At 38.4% G+C, this 18,099-nt stretch overlaps 1 protein-coding gene across 2 annotated transcripts; it reads right to left on the bottom strand.

Moving 5' to 3' along the window:
- Positions 1–2,533: 2,533 nt before the first annotated feature.
- Positions 2,534–16,850, bottom strand: F10 (coagulation factor X). 2 transcript variants are annotated; one of them, XR_003084103.2, is made up of 9 exons: positions 16,666–16,850; positions 11,783–11,943; positions 8,899–8,923; positions 7,843–7,956; positions 6,590–6,721; positions 5,719–5,975; positions 4,852–4,969; positions 3,499–4,128; positions 2,535–3,371 (listed from the first exon to the last, which is right to left on the bottom strand). XR_003084103.2 is itself a non-coding variant. In XM_015891559.3 (8 exons), exons 1-8 carry the CDS (start codon positions 16,733–16,735, stop codon positions 3,554–3,556), a joined length of 1,452 nt encoding a protein of 483 aa, XP_015747045.1. In that variant the 5' UTR covers positions 16,736–16,849; the 3' UTR covers positions 2,534–3,553. The 2 variants fall into 2 exon arrangements, 1 of the variants encoding a protein (XP_015747045.1); XM_015891559.3 differs by having other exon boundaries at positions 2,534–4,128; positions 16,666–16,849.
- Between the last annotated feature and the right edge of the window lie 1,249 nt (positions 16,851–18,099).

The following is an 18,099-nucleotide window of genomic DNA, read 5'->3' as shown; positions in this document are numbered from 1 at the left end:
TTATTTAGCCTGCTGGAAACATGCATGAAACACCATTTTGGGTCAACGGTGCCGTGACCTACTTCATATACTACTTTCCTTCCCAGAACTTCACAGATGTTTGGTGGGATGGTTTTGTCCTAGGTTGACAGCCTAATTTTGCTGATAACACTGGCAGAGTGTTGGACTTTGCTGTTGATTCTAGGATAGAATGTCAACAAGTGAATCTGGTGCTTAGGAGACTAGAATTAAAAGAAAAAAATCCCTTAATTTTTTTGGGGAAGGAGGGAACTCGTGTAATATGCTTTCTAAATACAAATGAAGATTGATTTTCTTGTGTCCTTTCATCTTTCCCCATTGTTCCATTATTAAAATCCAAAGAAGTAAGCTTAGAAGATATTTGAACTCTGCAAATGCCTTGAATGAAAAGTTTTCTTGTAAATTTACCCAAGCAATCTAAAAAGAAATGGATGTATTTTGTTCTGCTACACTAAGATAGGAGTATCCTTCTGCTCAGTCAGATGGCTTGTTGTAAAATGTATTTTTAGTTTATTTTTCATTAAATTAATATGCTGCCTTCCCTCCAGAAGCTGAAAGTGGAGTGTTAACATTCCCTTCTCCAATTTTTCTATACAACTACCTGTGAGATAACTTGAGCTGGGAAAGAATGACCCTGAAAATCATCCAGTGAACTTCCATGGCAATGGTGGCCTTGGATGCAAGTCTCCCTGGTCCTTCATCTAACTGCTACACTGAACTTGAAAATGAAACACACTTCATCACAAGTGAGCGTCTCACTCACTGGAAATGTAAGGGATCATCATCATCATCATCATCATCATCATCATCATCATCATTATTAGTTTCTGTGGCTGAAGTAAGCACAGGCTGCAATTTTCTTGTTACATAAGAGGCTGGATTCCAGTCAATAGCTATGTGCCTGTAAGCTGTAATATATGGTTTGAATGATTCAAGCTTGGGTTAGCGTGCTAGTGAACCTGGATAGCGTGTTAATTTTGCTACATTTATCTTGTATTTGCATGAAGCCTGTTTATGTAATGGAATCATTTCCTTCTCTTCCTCCTCCTCCTCCTTTTTGGATCGCCCTGACATAGCTCTCCAGCATGATCATCATGTCAAAATTCTGCACCATCATCAAAATCATAAATGGGTGTGCCATCTAGCAGTTCAAGTCATTTTACAGTGGAAAGCTGGCAAAGTCATATATATGAATGAACGTTGCAACAGTTGGCCCAGGGCTTCTTGATCAACATTTTGAGCAATGCATTGTAAAAACATCTGTTTCACAGAGGGCTCCTACTGATTTTTTTAAAATCAACTTTTAACATAGCTAAACAAGGGAAGGGAATCCATAGCTCTAAGTACAAGAACTATGTAAGTATTAATAGTTTCTTAGATCTTCATACTCTGAAATCAGCTGGAAGTGTTGCCATCAATAGATCCGTTTCTGAGTCATATTACAAAGAACCATTGGGAATATTAAATCAACAGTTTGCACAGTCTGTGGCTGCTCTATTGACTCCTTCTGTTCTTGAACTGCCTAAACCTTGTCAACTTTCTTGTACTAAAGATTAACTCAGTTGCTGTGTGTTTCACCCTTAAGTCTTTGATCTCTGTTTCCACTGGCACATCGCTGCTGGAATCAAAACATTACTGTAATCAGAAAATTAAGAATTTGAGATGCACACTAAACTGACCCTCTTAAGACAAAGAGGGTAACAGAGATGTTGAAAAACAGTGAGATTAAATTCTGAAGCACTGAACTTGCTGAATTATTTATTTTTGGTCTTTTCCCTAGAGTCTTATGATACACAATTTTTTAGGAAAAAAGAAAAAGAAGAGAAAGGGCAGGCCTAGTTAGGTAGAAGGAAACACCCTCTCCCCTTTCCTTCTTCTATAACAATAATATAAGGATTGTGGCATCCTTGGGCTTCTCTGAGCGTGGTTGTTTTCTTGCAGACATTTCATTACCCGACTAGGTAACATCTTCAGTGCACCAAGGACTCCACTGTTCAACCCTGAGCTACGGATATTCTCTTTTATTAATATAAGAGTTGCCTGACGTTATCTTCCTCTAATAGGGCTCTTCCAATAATTATTTTGGATTTACGTTACTGGATATATGAAAGCTGTGTGTTCATCTCCATTGTCAGCTGGTGGTTAGGGTTAGGGTTAGGGTTAGTTTTTGTAGTCAGTCGTGGAAGTCGATAAGGGATTCCATTTTAATTCTTTACTGTACCTATTTCGGCTGCTGCTCCCTTTGCTGCTGGACAAAACGTTTTGACTAGTTGTGTCAGAAGCAGCCTCTCTGAATTTCACTGGACTCAATCCACATTATTCTTCCTGGATGATGGGTCAAAATATTAAGATACTTAACTGTGTGAACCTGAGATTCAGAGTATGGAACCAGAAGATAATGCATTGAAGTTTTCATCAAGTGAAAGATAATTTGAATGTGAAACTTACACTCTGACTATATTGATCATCTTCCCAAAGGCTTAAGATGTCCAGTAACCACACCAGTTCACTTCACAGGCAGATATAACTTTCAGACATCTTTAATTTTATCAATCACAAATCTGAAAAGCCTTTTAACTTTTCAATGAAACATGTTTTCAGACCAAAACAAAAACAAAAACAAAAACAAAACCAGCATGATGCTTGTGACAAAATAGTACTGTTAAAGAAGTGTACTGAATATATCACTTTTACCCTGTTCCTATAACACACTTAACCCAGTCGGTAATCTACGCAGTCAGGTCCTGTCACTGGAAATTCTGATAACACAAAATGTGGGTGCCTGGGTGGAATTCCCATTTGGGTGGAGAATACAGACTCGCTATTCGTTTTCTCCAAGAAATCACTGCTATCCCCTGAGCTGTTGGATCAGGAGAGCAAGATTTGATGACATCCCTCACCCCTCCTCCGTTGAGTTGGCAGGCAGCAGCAGGCATGCTTGGCCTCTGGGTCTGCCTGGGGGTAAAGTAAATTGGAAGAGAATTCAGCTCATTACCCCATTGTGCACTACGCTGATTAACCCAACTGATTGCCTTAAGGGAACAGGGCTGGTGGCTGGAGGTGGTATTACAAAGGGGCCAAATAGCACTGTTGGGCTTCTACTTGCTCTCGCCTGAAGGATTATAGTTACCATTATAAACAGTTAAAGATACAGCACGCAAGAGACAAAGCTTGAAACGAATTAGTAGCATTCGTTCTAAGTGCCGGAAGGAGTTGATTCTCGAGAAAAGAGCCCTCAATAAATTGCAAGCTACAGGACTTTAATGTTGCATTTAAAAATGGCAATGTGTCTGAAATGAAGAGTTCCACGATCAAATGAGTATACTGAACATCCCATCCTAGTGTTGCTCAACCTTGGCTACTTGGAGCTGTGTGGACTTCAACTCCCAGAATTCCTCAGCTAGCATGCTGGCTGGGGAATTCTGGGAATTGAAGTCCACACAGCTTCAAGTTGCCAAGGTTGAGCAACACTCTTCTAACCCAATGCTTTATCGATTAGCAAAATCCCTGCATGAAATATGCCATTGGATGAGTTTTAGAGCGGAGCAATGCTCGACTCTGTTCTCTGTGGCTTTTGACGTATTATTCTCTTTATCCAAGGGATGAATTTGGACACTTTTGTGTAAACACCGTATTTGCCTTGCCTTGCACATCCTTCCCCCCAGCTGATTATCCCAGTAACAAAGTGGGTATCTCTGTATGCAGTGACGTGAGGGCCCCCACTGTCTCCCTGGCATGCATCTTGAGCCAGCGTACTGTAGCCAGCACAGAACATATTTTCAGTGATTGGGAAATTACTGGAAAGTTTGCAGATATGCCTGTCCACATAAGGAAGCTTAACGACTTTAAGTGTGTTGGAGGTTCGCCCTCCTTCTTGAGTACGCCCAAAACCACTAACAATACCTAGGTTTTGTTTCATTAGGACTTGATTGGCAAAATCAGCAGTGGGAAGGCAGGCAGGAATCACATTTTCAGAGAACCGGAGAGGGTTCTTCAACTGGATGAGGGCTATATCATAGTCATAGGTTTCCTGAACAAATTTTTGATGCACATATATTTTATCCACAGGGAGAAGACGTCCTGAATTTTTTGTTGATGTATCCACTTCCCCTGTGGAAGACCAATTTAGTAAAAATTATGAAGTGGTACGAATATAATGTACAGTATTAGCGTTTAAAATGCAGCTATCCAAATTGTTCATAATCAGAGAAGTATGTGTATATTGAACAATAAGTTATGAAGAATATATATCTGAGAAGTATACCTAATCAGAGCTGTATATCATGTTATATCTGTAGGACTACTTTATGCCTTATTTTGTCCCTCTGCAATGAATTTATGTTAAATCTATGCACTAAGTCATTCTTTGAACGTGTTTATTATATAGCAAAAGGAACATCAGTCCGTAGGACAGAACTATAAGTAGGTGTGGGAAACTCCCATATTTTATTTTAACCAAATCTATAGGGGGAAAAAACTGAGAAGGGGGGAATTGTGTAGAGCATTTCCATCTTTTGCTGGGCAAAACACTGGCCCACAATGCATGATGCAGAATGCACCCTTAAACATAAAGTATCAAACATACGGCCCTAGCAGAGAGCGAAGAATGGGCATTAGACGCCATGGCCATTAATGTTAGGATAGCAAAGGGAATTGCATTCTGATTCTATCTGACTTGATACAGATTAGTAACCAAAAATATAGATGTAATTAAAGCTGCAATTTTTTTACATACTAATTTGGGATTACATCCTGTTTAATTTCAGAAGACACATGTACTGTTGGCTTGCACTGTAAATATTTTTGAAGATAGATGACAATTAAAATACCCACCTACAAGAACTCTAATTTGCTTGGTTTGGTTTATGCAGTGAGCTGCAGTAAGCACATACATGGGATTCAAAATTGTTCCTCCACAAAACCCATCTCCTTCCTCATTTATCAGAAGTGCCTGAAAACATTAGTAATAAAGTTATTTGAATAATCATTATCCTTAGAATATTGATTTCCTAACCGTTTTCACTGCAATGGCCAGGAGCATCTTGAGGGAAGGACAAAAAAGGCAGCGAGGACTGTGAAGTTAAAGCCCCTCCCCTTTTACGTGTGTCACATAAAAATGAGTACATTCTGTACTCGTAGCCACTATCTCGACTTCTTTCACACACACACACACACACACGCACACACACACACCAATGACTCTTCCCCTGGACATTTGTTGTATCCTTCATTCTTTTCAGAAAAGGTTTTCCCCCTGCATTTCTTTATATTCTGTGTCAGGCCTTTTTAACAAACAGGACAAAATATCAGTGCCTGAAATAATAGAATAATGTTGAGCCTTTTCTAAAGCTTTCAAAAACAAAATTATCCAATTAAATTCGGGACCACACAAGGCTCTTGTGAAAATATGTTGTGATGCAAATCTGGTGGCCCAAGGGGGAACATGACTATATCTGCAGTAAATCTACTTTTCTTCATAAACTCTACCGACAAACAGGGTGAGATGTTTATCTTCCATCACAACATTGATTCTTAAATATATGTATTAAGCTGTATATTTAAATGCACGTAGGATTGTAACATTTTCTATACACAGGTTGTGAAAGTAAGTGGAAATTAAAGTAATGCATGCTTCATTGTTTAAACAAATTCTGGATGAAAATCAATTAGTATTCTAACATACGTATTCAACTCATTTACCTGCCATGGACATTGACCCAACTCACAGTCTGTTCCATTAACGACTCTTACATCACGGCCTGAATCATCAACTTCCTTGACCAATGTTTCATTCCGGGAGTGCAGAGTAGGAACTGTGCTAGAGAAATTTGTAGGAATTTCAAAATAACTATCTTGGTCAAATCCATCATACCCATAAGAGAAATCTGTATGATAGTCGAGTGGACTTGCTTCTCTCTTGTTTCTTGGCTTTTTAATTCTACCACATGAAAAGTCACCTGAAAAACCATAATGAGGACTTCAGATTAAATGATGCAAGCACAAGACAACACGAGGTCAAGAAACATACAAAAAAGGATACCTTTACATTTAAACATCTCATTCTGAGTGAGACAATTAGATAACTGCCATCTCTGTTTTTTTAATAAAGGATAATTGTTGCTGAAAACTACTTCTTGGAATGCTGGTTAATTAGCCCACATCTAACAATCCTGCCTCTACATAAGGAAATAATTCCTATCAAAGAATAAAAGAATATCTAGATAGCCTTAGTTGTGAATGGACAGAGATAGGTCGTGGCAGTAAAGCTACACTGGAGTCAGATCTGAAAGGAAAAGAGGTTGCAGAAAAAAGAGGTAGAAAGAGATCTGATCCTTTAGTTACCACATAACATACTGCCCTTCTCCTTTATAATGAAATAATAAATTAAACAACAGAGCCAACAGTCAAATCAAGTTAATTTTAAAAAATGTTCAGTTTGACTTTTAAATGACAACAGAATGTACATAGTTCCATAGGAATGAGACATCAGTAAGCTTGGCTAACAGTGATATGACCAAACCAACATAAAATGTTATAATATGTTGTTCCAACTGAACAAATACATTCATACCTCCAGCAACACAAGACTGCCCATCATCTCCCAAAATGTATCCTTCAGCACACGAACACTGAATTTCATTTTGATCAAGTTTGCAGAAGTGCCAACAGTCACCGTTGTCCAGTCTGCAGGACTTTTGTATGACTGTATAAAAAATAAGCAGATGAAGCATTGAACATAGGTAAAAACGTCTTATTTGAAAAAGAGAAAACTGTAACAGCCAGAACCATTTTTCTTGGCACAGCAATCCTGGAATTCTATTCTAAATATTGCTTGCTTATAATGGGACATTAGGAAAACTGGTTGCAGAAGTGGAAGTGATGCTGGTAGGAATCAGACCTCATCTCTTTTCTCTTGTCCTCCACTATTGGTGGGAAAAACTGAAGAAAACTGCAAGCCTCATCTATTTGTCTACAAAATAGAGAAAATCTAATAACCAAACGAGGTTTTTTTGGGGGGGGGGTTAGTTGTACATGTCTTTGTCCCAGCTCCACCCACATTTTGTATGTGAGGGCTCTCATCCAGCCTGAGGAAGGTTCAACATATTTTGGTAAATGGCCCTTAAACTAGAAAATGCAGGTCAGTGTAACAAAATACCAAATGATAGATATTAATGCAAAGATCCCACAGATTTCCCACATTAATTAAATATGAACTAGCAATGACTGATCAGAAAAGGAATCTTGAAATCATAGTGGATAGTCCAATGATATTCAAATAGTCTTAAAAGAAAGGGAGACCAATTAATGGATGATCACTACTAGAAGAGGAGGTCAGCTCCAAAACACGTTGAACTATGTAGTCTTTGGCCTGATCCATCCAGGTGGTTCTTATTTTCGTATATCTTTACCTCCATAATCATCAGTATCTGAATTGATTGTCCACATACTTAGGAACATCCTTTTCTATTACTTCTGCCAAGAATATTGCTAAGAAACTATATTCAAGACACCAGTTCATGGACAAAGCCATTGGCTTCCCATAAACTAAATCTGGGCCCCATAGGGAGCTTTCTTGAATAGCAGCTGAACCTTTGAAAAATTGTGTTGGCTTTATTTCATTTTATTGCTATGACTTCTATGACACTTTGGTCTAAGTGACTCTGAGGGTCAGTCAGTTCTCACAAAATTTCCCTGATGTCTCTCAAGACTTAGAAAAGAAAATCTCACGCCTTTTCAAATCTTTACAAGATTCGGGGGGGGGAGAGCGGCCACATGACTCTGTTCTTCCTCTTAGCTCTTCTGAATTGCTCCAGCTCAACTTACGATATTCACAGTTTTTCCCTTGATAGCCAGCCAAGCATGTACAGGTATAGCTAGCAATACCATCTTTGCATGTCCCACCATAATGGCAGGGGTTCGATCGACACTGATCCCCATCTAGCATGAAAAAAAAAGGAGTTAAAATCCAAAATGTAGAAATACTGTATTTACATGTTCAGAACAAAAATCCAAATTACTGTTATATAGTTTCCTGGAAGATAAGTTCAAATGCCGTACCAAGTATGGAATTTTTAAGATGGCCATAATGAATGAAACTTAGACTCAACTTTGGATCAATCAGCTTTACCAAATGTATATACTGCACAGAGCAAGAGTTTATAGGCAGATTACCAAGAAAACTTTCACACAATGCATACAACAAATTTAAGCCAGTTTAACATGCGGAACCACATTATTTCAGCTCTCCATAGGAAAAAGGAGACCTGGTTCTGTGGACAGACGGTGCTATAGTTGCAGTTTGATGAAACACCTAACTATAAGTAGAAGTTTATAGTTTGTTTGTTTTACTTCAGTGGTTGAATCAGAATATGCAAACTAGCCTTAGAACCTAATAGTACACATTATATAAAAAGTTTCATTGAAATTATTAAAAGTTCCTCCTAGATGACTTGATTTGAGCAGGATATTAATGGCCACAGTTATTATGGATATGTATAGTCTTTGAAATGCCCAGTATATGGATCAGTGTTTCTCAACCTTGGCAACTTTAAGCTATGTGGACTTCAACTTCCAGAATTCTGGGAGTTGAAGTCCACATACTGTAGCTTAAAGTTGCCAAGGTTGAGAAACACTGATATGGATAGTAATAAATACCTTAGGATCTTATATTAGAGTGTCTCTAACTGGGCTTTTTCTAAGCTTTTAAGGGCTTAAGAATCTGAATTGTTAAAAAATTGGGATTAACTAGTCAATTTTAACCTATCATAGGTATACTCTTAATTTTAATCAAAACCAATATATTTATTTTATCAAATACACTGCACATATTTAACCAGTATGTTAGAAAAATGTTTGGAGCAAAAGCAGATAATCTCTTACCTACATAAATATTCCAGAAGTTCGCCTAATTAGAAAAAAAAATACACACACACACACACACACATTAGAGTTTAGCAATGTTAAATGAAAACCACAAAGCTACAGAACTAAAAAAAAATAAAGAAGAATCTCATGCAATATTTCAGTGACCAGTGATTAAGTACATCATATTTGTACCCCATAAAAACTTTTCCTCTCTCAGCTTCACTTCCACTGAAAAGTTATTTCTGTGTTTTCAAAAACTCTGTTATCTTCTTCTCTTTTCCTGGTGCAAAATATGGACCGTCCTTTAATGAAAAGAGTGATTCTGTTTACTTTATGCAAATCTCAAGAATTTACACATCTTGATCAGAGTGATCTATTTCTGAGCCTGTTGCCTTTTAAATAAGGAGCTAAGCTGTGGCTGCTCTTTTTTTTTTCATTAACTTCTTAGACAAACATTCCAATATGTTGAACAGCTGGATTATTGTGGATGTGATTTTTTGTGTGTGTGCAGGATTTTAAGAATGGTTCACCGCCTGATTAATTTTCAAATATAGAAGTGGATGAAAAATGTAACCAGATAATAAAATAATAAAAATGTAATGAGAGCAAGTCGTACCATTGTAAGGGAAGGACCCTACAAAGATCTAATATTAGTGATGGAGCCATGGAATAGTTTATATAGCACCACCCCACCAGTGCAAGCTCAACAGTGAATTCCTTCTTACAAGACTCTCTGTTGATTTGGTTTCTCTCAGTTTCTCATTTCTGCAACTTCATCACATTCAGCTTGTCAATTGATTCATGAATCAATTTTTTAAAAAATTATTCTAAACTTACAGTGCCAATTCATCAACAGATGACGATAGATCCTTTTTCTCTTTTTCCACTTTTTTATAAGTGAATTTACAACATATAGCACAGAACTCCTTTCAAAAGTTCAGCTTGTCAAATATAGTTTTTTTAAATGTCTGAACTAAAACTTGAATGCATTTGTAAGTTTTCCTAACATAAGAATCTTTGAAAACAAATTTCTTCAGTGTGATGATTTTTATAAATATTTTCATGAATATATGCAGACTTTTCCCTAATCACATTTCCTGAATCTTTTTTTTTTTTAATTACTGACAAATTGCACTCCAGACTCTGGAAAACTTCAAATGATAGCTAATTTCCTGGAAATGGGATGAATCTGTATCAAATGTGAACTAAACAGATCTCTTTGCCATTCCTGCTTACTTGTGATCAAACTGATTCCAAGTTTTTGTCCACTTTTAGGTTAGTTGTTTCTCAATCTTTTTCAATACCTTCAGCTCAGGTATATATTGAGGAGCTGGACAGATTCAGGACAAAATAGATCAATTTCATCTTTACATCTCACACCAAATAAAAGAAGAGCAAGATATTTGATCTGTTAGTCGGTAGCAGCATAAGCAAATGCAGGCATAGGAACTATCTAGTTGAAGGAGTAATTGGAAATGGGAATTGGTATAAAATATCTGGTAACTTCCCTTATCTGCTTGCCAGGTTTCCAGTTGCATGTCTCCAATTCTCTATGGCTAATACAATTCATGGGTATTTTCATTCCCCCCCCCCCCAATTCATGTTCTTTTAAACTTAAACTTGTCTTTTGTCCAAAGAAATGCAGATGCACTTCTGAATTATTTACCTAAATAAATAATTCAGCACAGTAACAATGCTACTCTTATGATCTGCTTTAGGCTCAGCTGTAGCTCAGGTCAAATCCAGTATCCTACTGCCTATAATTCCTCTTGCAATTATCCTAACGGTGCTGCCAACAGATTTATAAAATGTATTGTAAGTTTCTTTATCTCTCCCTGCTTCCCCATAATAGTCTTCCCCAAATGGATGCCCTCCAAGTATTCTGGCACTCATAACAATGCTGGAGGTGAGGTGAACTGTAGTCCTGTGTAGTTGGAGGGCATCTCACTGGAAAAGCTGCTTTGCAAGACACCTCTTGGTTATATCCTAGCTGCTTAAAAACTTAAAACTGCTTAAAACTGCTCTAAGGAAGGGGAAAAAAAGTTGCAGATATGAGCGAGGCAGATGATGGGACCTTAATGTCACATTTTTCCCTTTACAATCTCTAGAGGTTCCTTCCACTGCCCCTGATCTCTGGACCACCTGTAGTTTTATCCTTGTAACCTTGTGGCTTGCTGATCAAATGATAAAGATTGGTAAAAACAGAAAAAAGAAGAAAGAGCCAGTTGTTTCTATTAATTAAGTGTTGGACGAATGCAAGATAAAAATAGGACACACTATATCCACCAGAAAACCTGACAAGCATCAACAACTTTTGTTCCTTCCACTCACTCCTGTTTGCCTCCCTTCCTGTCTTCTGATCTCCTTCTTATGCTCTGCTTGTGTTTGGCCATTGCATAGAGCGCTGCAGGGAGGAGCATCCCCCCTGCCTGCAAAGTGGCTGGAGCTAGGGGAAAAAAAGCTAGACCCAAGGACAACACTGAATTGGATTTAATTTTAATTTATGAATATGATCCATGGGATGACTTCCCCTGTGTCTTTGGTAATATGCTGGTTCTGTCGTGTTGAGACTTACTATTTAGTGGAAGATTTTGGAAGGATCTGGGTGCCACACCCACAGCTTTGTGGGGTGCTCAGAGTGTGGGATGGAAGTGCCCCCAAGTTCCAGTTTTCTTCAGCAGGAAGGAGAAAAGAGATGCACGGTCAAGAGGAAGGGGCAGCCAGAAGCAACAGAGAGAACCATAGGAAGAAACGGATCTGTTCCATGATGTAGGCATATTTGAAACCCGTTTTCAGGCCATCTCATTGGCTTTGAAGGGCTCACAGAAATAAGAGGTGCAGAAACACACATGCAGAAAAAAACTACATACAGAGAGCAGTCAGAAACACACACACTTACAGTTTTCTCGTCATCTTCAAAGGCCTCCCTGGCTTCTTCTCTCGAGCATCTCTCCTCAATGCATTCCCTTTCAATATTTCCAGGCTTAAATTCCTCAAACAGTGAATTAGCTCGCTTTGTTCTTTGCAAAAATCTGTTTGCCACTTTGCTTTGTAAGAAGACTAAAAAAGAATCAAAGCAAAGCAAAACAAAACAAAACAAAACAAAAAACAAAAACCATATGGATAATGAAGTTATCCACACCCCCCAAACAAGAAATAATGCATAATTATATTTAGGGATAATACCATGAGAAATGATGGTGCTGAATTTTGAATGTCATTACTTCTGACATGGGAAGGACATCACAAGCTTTTTATGTGAGGAAGTGTGAATACGTGAACATGCAAGAGGGAATAATGAGCTATGTCTGAAAGATATGGGGAACCTTTCATGTTCAAGAGCAGAGTTTTCCTCAGGCACGACCAAAGGCAGGCTGAACAGAAACCCCCCTATGGAATTCAGTCCAACACAGTCCTTTCTCTACCCAAACACACACACAAACACATATACAAACGCACACCATACTTATTTTATTATGATGAGATCCATAAGTTTACACATAAACTCTTCCACCGCTGCATTCCACCATGGGATTACAAGAGGCCTGAAAGTAGATCTGGAGAACTTGCGGATGTCAGAGAGCTGAGTTTTAGAGCCAAAATGCTATGTTTTGGCTGCATTACATGTTCCATGTAATGGCTCATTAAGAAGTGAACTTGTGACCTGGGTTTACAGTATCCCCTGCTTCCCTCCCCACCTTGGAAACCTACTCTTTCTCTCCAAAAGCAACCTGACACCATGCGTGTTTGTTCCACAGCAGATTGCAATATTGTTTTCATTATTGGAGGTCATCCATTTTGGCTTCTTTTATAACCTGTGGCATTTAATAGAGTTTTTTTTAAATAACTACACCTGCCTACTTATATTTTACAGTTTTCATTTTTACTCAGTCCCGTTCTCAGTAGTTGAGAATGAATCATCAACCCTTGATTACTCCTTCCATTAGTTATCTTATTTGTGGGTACTAATCTATAGCCATTCAGTCAGTCTTCATCATCTCTTTCTAATGTTGATGCTTTGCCACACAGGTCTCTGCCTGCCTCCCTTTCTTCTTTCCCCCTTGATATATTTTTCAGTGATACTGAAACTATCCACAACAATCCTTTTCTCTGGTTCCCCATCCTTCCTGTTAATATCTAAGATGTTTAGAGATGGGCTTGGTTTCTATGGATACTAGACCTTGGTACTATCTCTTTAACCTCTGGCTAAAGTTAATTTTCTTCCCAGTGAAGTTGGCCCTACTGGTTCTTAGAGGCCACTTTAAGTCATCCTGGATTTTAAAAAAAGTTACTGGCAATCTAGGACTCTCTCTAGAAAGCCTTTGCCAACTATCCTCCATCTTATTTACTCACGTCTGGTGTCTCCTGATTCCTCATCTAATACTTACATGAGTCTTTGATCTTATTCTTTTCTAAGTCCTGAATATCATGTCTCAAACTATGAACCAACCCTATACCACGCCAGCCATTCCTTTAATTTCCTATAGAAATTAAAGAGTTTCAAGCAGATTCTTATTTCTACAGTTCTAAAAACTGTTAACTCCCTGAAAACTCCTTTTCCTAAATTTGGACAATTATGCACACTCTGTTTGCTTCTGAATCCCTGGAATATTCTTTACTGTCTCTTTTTTAAATGTACTCTTAACCTGCTACAATCTGACTCTCGCCCCCCAGTGCTCCATGCACTACAAGCTTACAAGTTATTTCCATACCACCAGATCTAAAGGTCACTGATTTTATCTTTCTTGACCTTTCTGCCACCTTTGATAAAAATGATCTAGGCTCTAACTTATCTGGTTTTCCCCCTATCAATCAAACAATCATTTTCCACTGTAGAAAACGCATCCTATCTTTTTCTTTCTGTTGAGTTCCTCCAACAGAAGTTCTTGTTCCCTTGTTTTCCTCTTCTGTATTAGATTTCCCAAACTGCCTCTGAATTTGTTGAATATGAATCACATCTATCGTACACTGACTTACTTTATTTATTTATTTATTTATTTATTTATTTATTTATTTATTTATTTATTGAATTGGTTAAGGCCACCCAAAAGGCTTTGGGAGGCTTACAATATGTGTTGTACGTAAGATAAAAACACAAGTCAAAGAACTCTCCAGACTAAACAACATTACCCAACATGCAGGAAAGAGTCAACAATGGCTCCACAGACACACTGACTCTAGGCCTAGGAACAGACCTTTGGAACTCTGAGAGTGGGCGCCATGCGTATCTCTGGGGGGATGCGGTTCCAGAGGGCAGGGGCCGGGACTGAGAAGACATGCTTCTTCAGTCCTGCAAGATGGCAGCATTTCATTGAAGGGACCAGGAGGTTACCCACTTGGTCTCTTTTAAACATTTGCAAAGCACCCTTCACAAAGAATTCCAAGGCAGGGTACACACAAGGTAAAACAATTTATATTATATATTATATAATGACTATATGACAAGTAAAATAAGAGAAACATAAAATCTGTTCAAATGAATAGAGCCCTGGGAGACACCGTATCATAGATCTGTCGGAGGAACTCCAAGAGACACAATCCAAAAATAATCTGAGAGGCAGGAATGGAGCTATTGGAAAGCCACGAGTCCTGTTCCCAAATACAGGCAATACAGAAGGATACCATGGTTGACTCAATTAAGAAAAAAAAAAAGAACCACTGGGAGGTCAAGAAGAACCCACAGCCATACTCCCTCTATCAATCCCAAAAGATCATCCATCAGGCTAATCAAGGCAGTCTCAGCCCCAATAACCTGTTCTAAAGCCAGTTTGAAATGGGTTGAGATAATCTGCTTCTGTCAGCCCTTTGAGGTAGTCCAGACAAGAAGCACCAACCATGAATACCAACACTACCTTTATTGTAAGGCTACAGTAACAGAATTTTTCAAATCTGAAAGTACTTCTCCCCTCCCTTACTTTTACTCTCCTGAAAACTAGGAGGGTCAATAATTGTCTACCTCCCTAGGTGGACACAGGGATAGCTACTTAAGAAATCTAATAATTGCCTCAGTTAAATAAGGAGGAATCCTTCCCACCCTCATAGAGGCCTTTGTGAAAGCATCTCTCATAACCTCCTGGACAGAGGTTACAAGCCAAAGATCCAGAGGACAAGTGATGGAACATTCCACAGAAGGAGAAGCTTGCCCCACCCCAAAATCCACCAATGGTTTTGCTTCACAAATCACAGGGAATGCTATGTATATCACTTTGAGCTCCTGAATGAAAGGCATGATATAAATCTAAGAAATAAATATTTAAATACAACAAATAAGTTGCTATTTGAATTGGAGAAAATTTTCATTAGAACATTTGGAGGGAGGGGCCAGGACTGCAGCAAAGCTGGAAAAAAATAATTTTCCCATGCACATTACAGTGATCCCAGTAAGTATCAGCTCTTGCTTCTCACTGCCTTCTATGTTTGATGCACTGTGCATTTAATCCCACATCTAGTTCAGCTCTAAGCTAGTGCTCATTCTCCACCTCTTGTAGCACAGCACATTAGCCCTTAATTGTGCATTGTGTTAGGCCAAGTTTCCTTTACTCTGCCCTGAAGTTCCGGCTTATTGGTGTGCCTGTTGAAACTGGCAATGGGGCAGAATGCTTAATTTTGTCTGCCTCACTCTGCTGGGTGCCTGTGCCCCCTCTTTGCAACAGCCAAGACCATTCTTCTGCAGCTACTATTACAAATGTAAGTCAGTCCTGTTTAAAGCCAACTGTTTAAGAACAGTTGCTGAAAGTCTATGACCATGAAATCAATGTGGCACATTTTCATGTCAACCTACAGGCTACACGTTAGCACACAGAAAAACCAAATGTACTTTGGAGGAATGACTTTAGAGCGACACTAAAAGGAAATTAGCTATTTGCTTACCAACCCCAGTGAGGTTCTATTACGTTCAATGTATTGAATGATCAAACTTCACTGTTCATAAAAACCTTTGGAGAATATCTAGAAGTACAAATAGGTGGAAGGTTTTTCATGTTGGGTTTTCTTTTGTCCTCCTTGACCTGTGAAATTTAAGGAAATCTTTCTCTCTCCACCCCACTTGGGATACTTTTCTTCTTTCATATTTCACAGGGGCCATTCTTGCACATTCTTTGACTTTTCAAAGGTATCTTTGATATTGTGTACTTTTAATTCTACTTTTCTTTGGAGTTGAGTTACCTGCAGATGGTGGGAACCATCACAAATAACATTGTGGGTACGTGCTATTTCCAATTCCTTCCAAGCGGACATATTTGCATGGGAATATGCACTTAAGCTCAGCCTTCTCTATTCATTTCCCGCCTCCCCGCACCTGAAACAGGAGATATTTCTGCCATCTCAGAAATGGAATGGATCGCTCTTTTTACACGGTTTGCTGTTTTCATGCTTTAATGGGAAATAAAGTTACACAACTTGTGCACACAAGATAGCAGATGTATGAATATTTCAACGCGAAGACGACTTCCTCTAACCCGATCCTTACTTATGGCTGCACGAAAAATGATTAATATTTCTTCAAAAGAAATTAAGCCAATTACAGCAAGAGAAGTTGTAGGGGGAGAGCTGTATTGTCTGTGGTTGCTGAAACTCAGAAGAAATCTGGCAGCAGCTTTTCAGATTTTTATTAAAAGACATAAGCTTTCAAGAGCTGCATCAGGTTCATGGAGAGGCTAAGCTGATGTGGGATTTAAATTGAGATATGGGGAAGGGAGGGAAAGTCTGGGTGATAATGCAGATGCAGTTTACATGTGAGACAGATTATAAGGAGAGAAAGAAAGAAAATGAAGAGCTTCTTACCACGAGTTTCAGCCTTTGGGAGACTCCACAGAAAAGTGAGTATCAGACAGAGGAGTATTTGGTGAGCCATGGTGCCTATCGGTGGAAAAAGAGCACTTTGTTCTCTTTCGGGGTTGGCTGTGAACAAGGTTCAAACAATTTCCTGTTGTTCTGCTCCAGCCCTTATCAGGCCCTCCATTCCGTTTGTGTTTGGATATGGATTCTTTAGATCATCGTGTTGAGTAATTCAAAATTCAGGTTTTTGCCAAGTAAGGGCATTCAAGTCACTGCAAGATTAATCGTATGGAGTGGGATGAATGCCTCAAAGGACAGCTGCCCCCACTGTTTGGCACAGATATTGACCTCTAAGGGAAGTGCACCAAGAAGTCGAAAGCAGATTACTCTTAGGGGAAGAGTTTCACTGGCCCCGCTCTGGATGCTTCATAAAGAAATCTTAAGACACCCTGCAGCCTTGTTCCTAAGGAAGTCTTAGCAAATGCTAATGCTGCCTGTCCCCCAATTTGTAATAAGTGTGTTTCTGCAATATTTAAACAAGAGAGAGAAATACAGTTTGCATACATTTGATACAAAATGGGCAGAGCCAGTGGAAACACAAATTACACAAAAAATGAAAATATCCAGAGCGTCAAGAAACACAATGAATCAAACATTTAAATATGTTTTTCAGCTCTTAAACAGTGGTTTTCCATGGAATTTTATGAAGTTTATACATGGGAGCCCCTATCACACCAGAATTTAACCAGCCATACAGGAACAAAATATCCATTATTTCCAAATGTCTGTTAAATCCAAATGTGTCATTTGCAGCAACGGACATACATTTTCACCAATGGACATAATTTGTGTGTTGACAACATTGTGCAAAGGACATGATCACGTTATTTAGGTATTCGCATCATTGTGCAAATGATGTGATTATAATTTAATGTAAATTTAAATGCCTTGTCTAGATTCCCTTGGATACAATGGATTTGTCCATTATTTGTGAGAGTATGTCTGAATAGAAATTTTAGCATTCAAATTCTACTAAATGGTGGTTAATTAAATTGATGTTTTACTGCATATCTAAAATGTAAAATCTAGTTTAAAACATATAAGCTAGTTATAAGCTAGTGTGTGTTGTGTATAGGTGTTACAGTAATTTTGACTTTGGTTCTGCTATTATATGTTTAGATTTCCTTCATAAGGTAATGATTATGTATATATTTAAAAATGTATTCTGCTTTTAAAAACAATCTTAAAGTTTCCATATGTACAGTCTGTAGTGTACTGACTATCACTAGTAGTATCATGGCTATCACCACAATTCTTCTGACAGCAATGTATCCCCCACTGATGGCAGCATATTCCATATATAAATGATGTTGTGTGAAGAAGCATTTGACTTTCTCTTCTCTGAATCTATTTCCAATCTATTGCGTTCAGTGAAGCTGA

This window comes from Python bivittatus, unplaced genomic scaffold, assembly GCF_059951505.1.
Source record: "Python bivittatus isolate LINGU-HERP-01145 unplaced genomic scaffold, Pbiv_v1 ctg000060_np1212, whole genome shotgun sequence".
NCBI classification, from domain to species: Eukaryota; Metazoa; Chordata; class Lepidosauria; order Squamata; family Pythonidae; genus Python; species Python bivittatus.
Note: the sequence above shows the minus strand (reverse complement) of the source record. Positions and strands in the feature narration are given on the sequence as shown.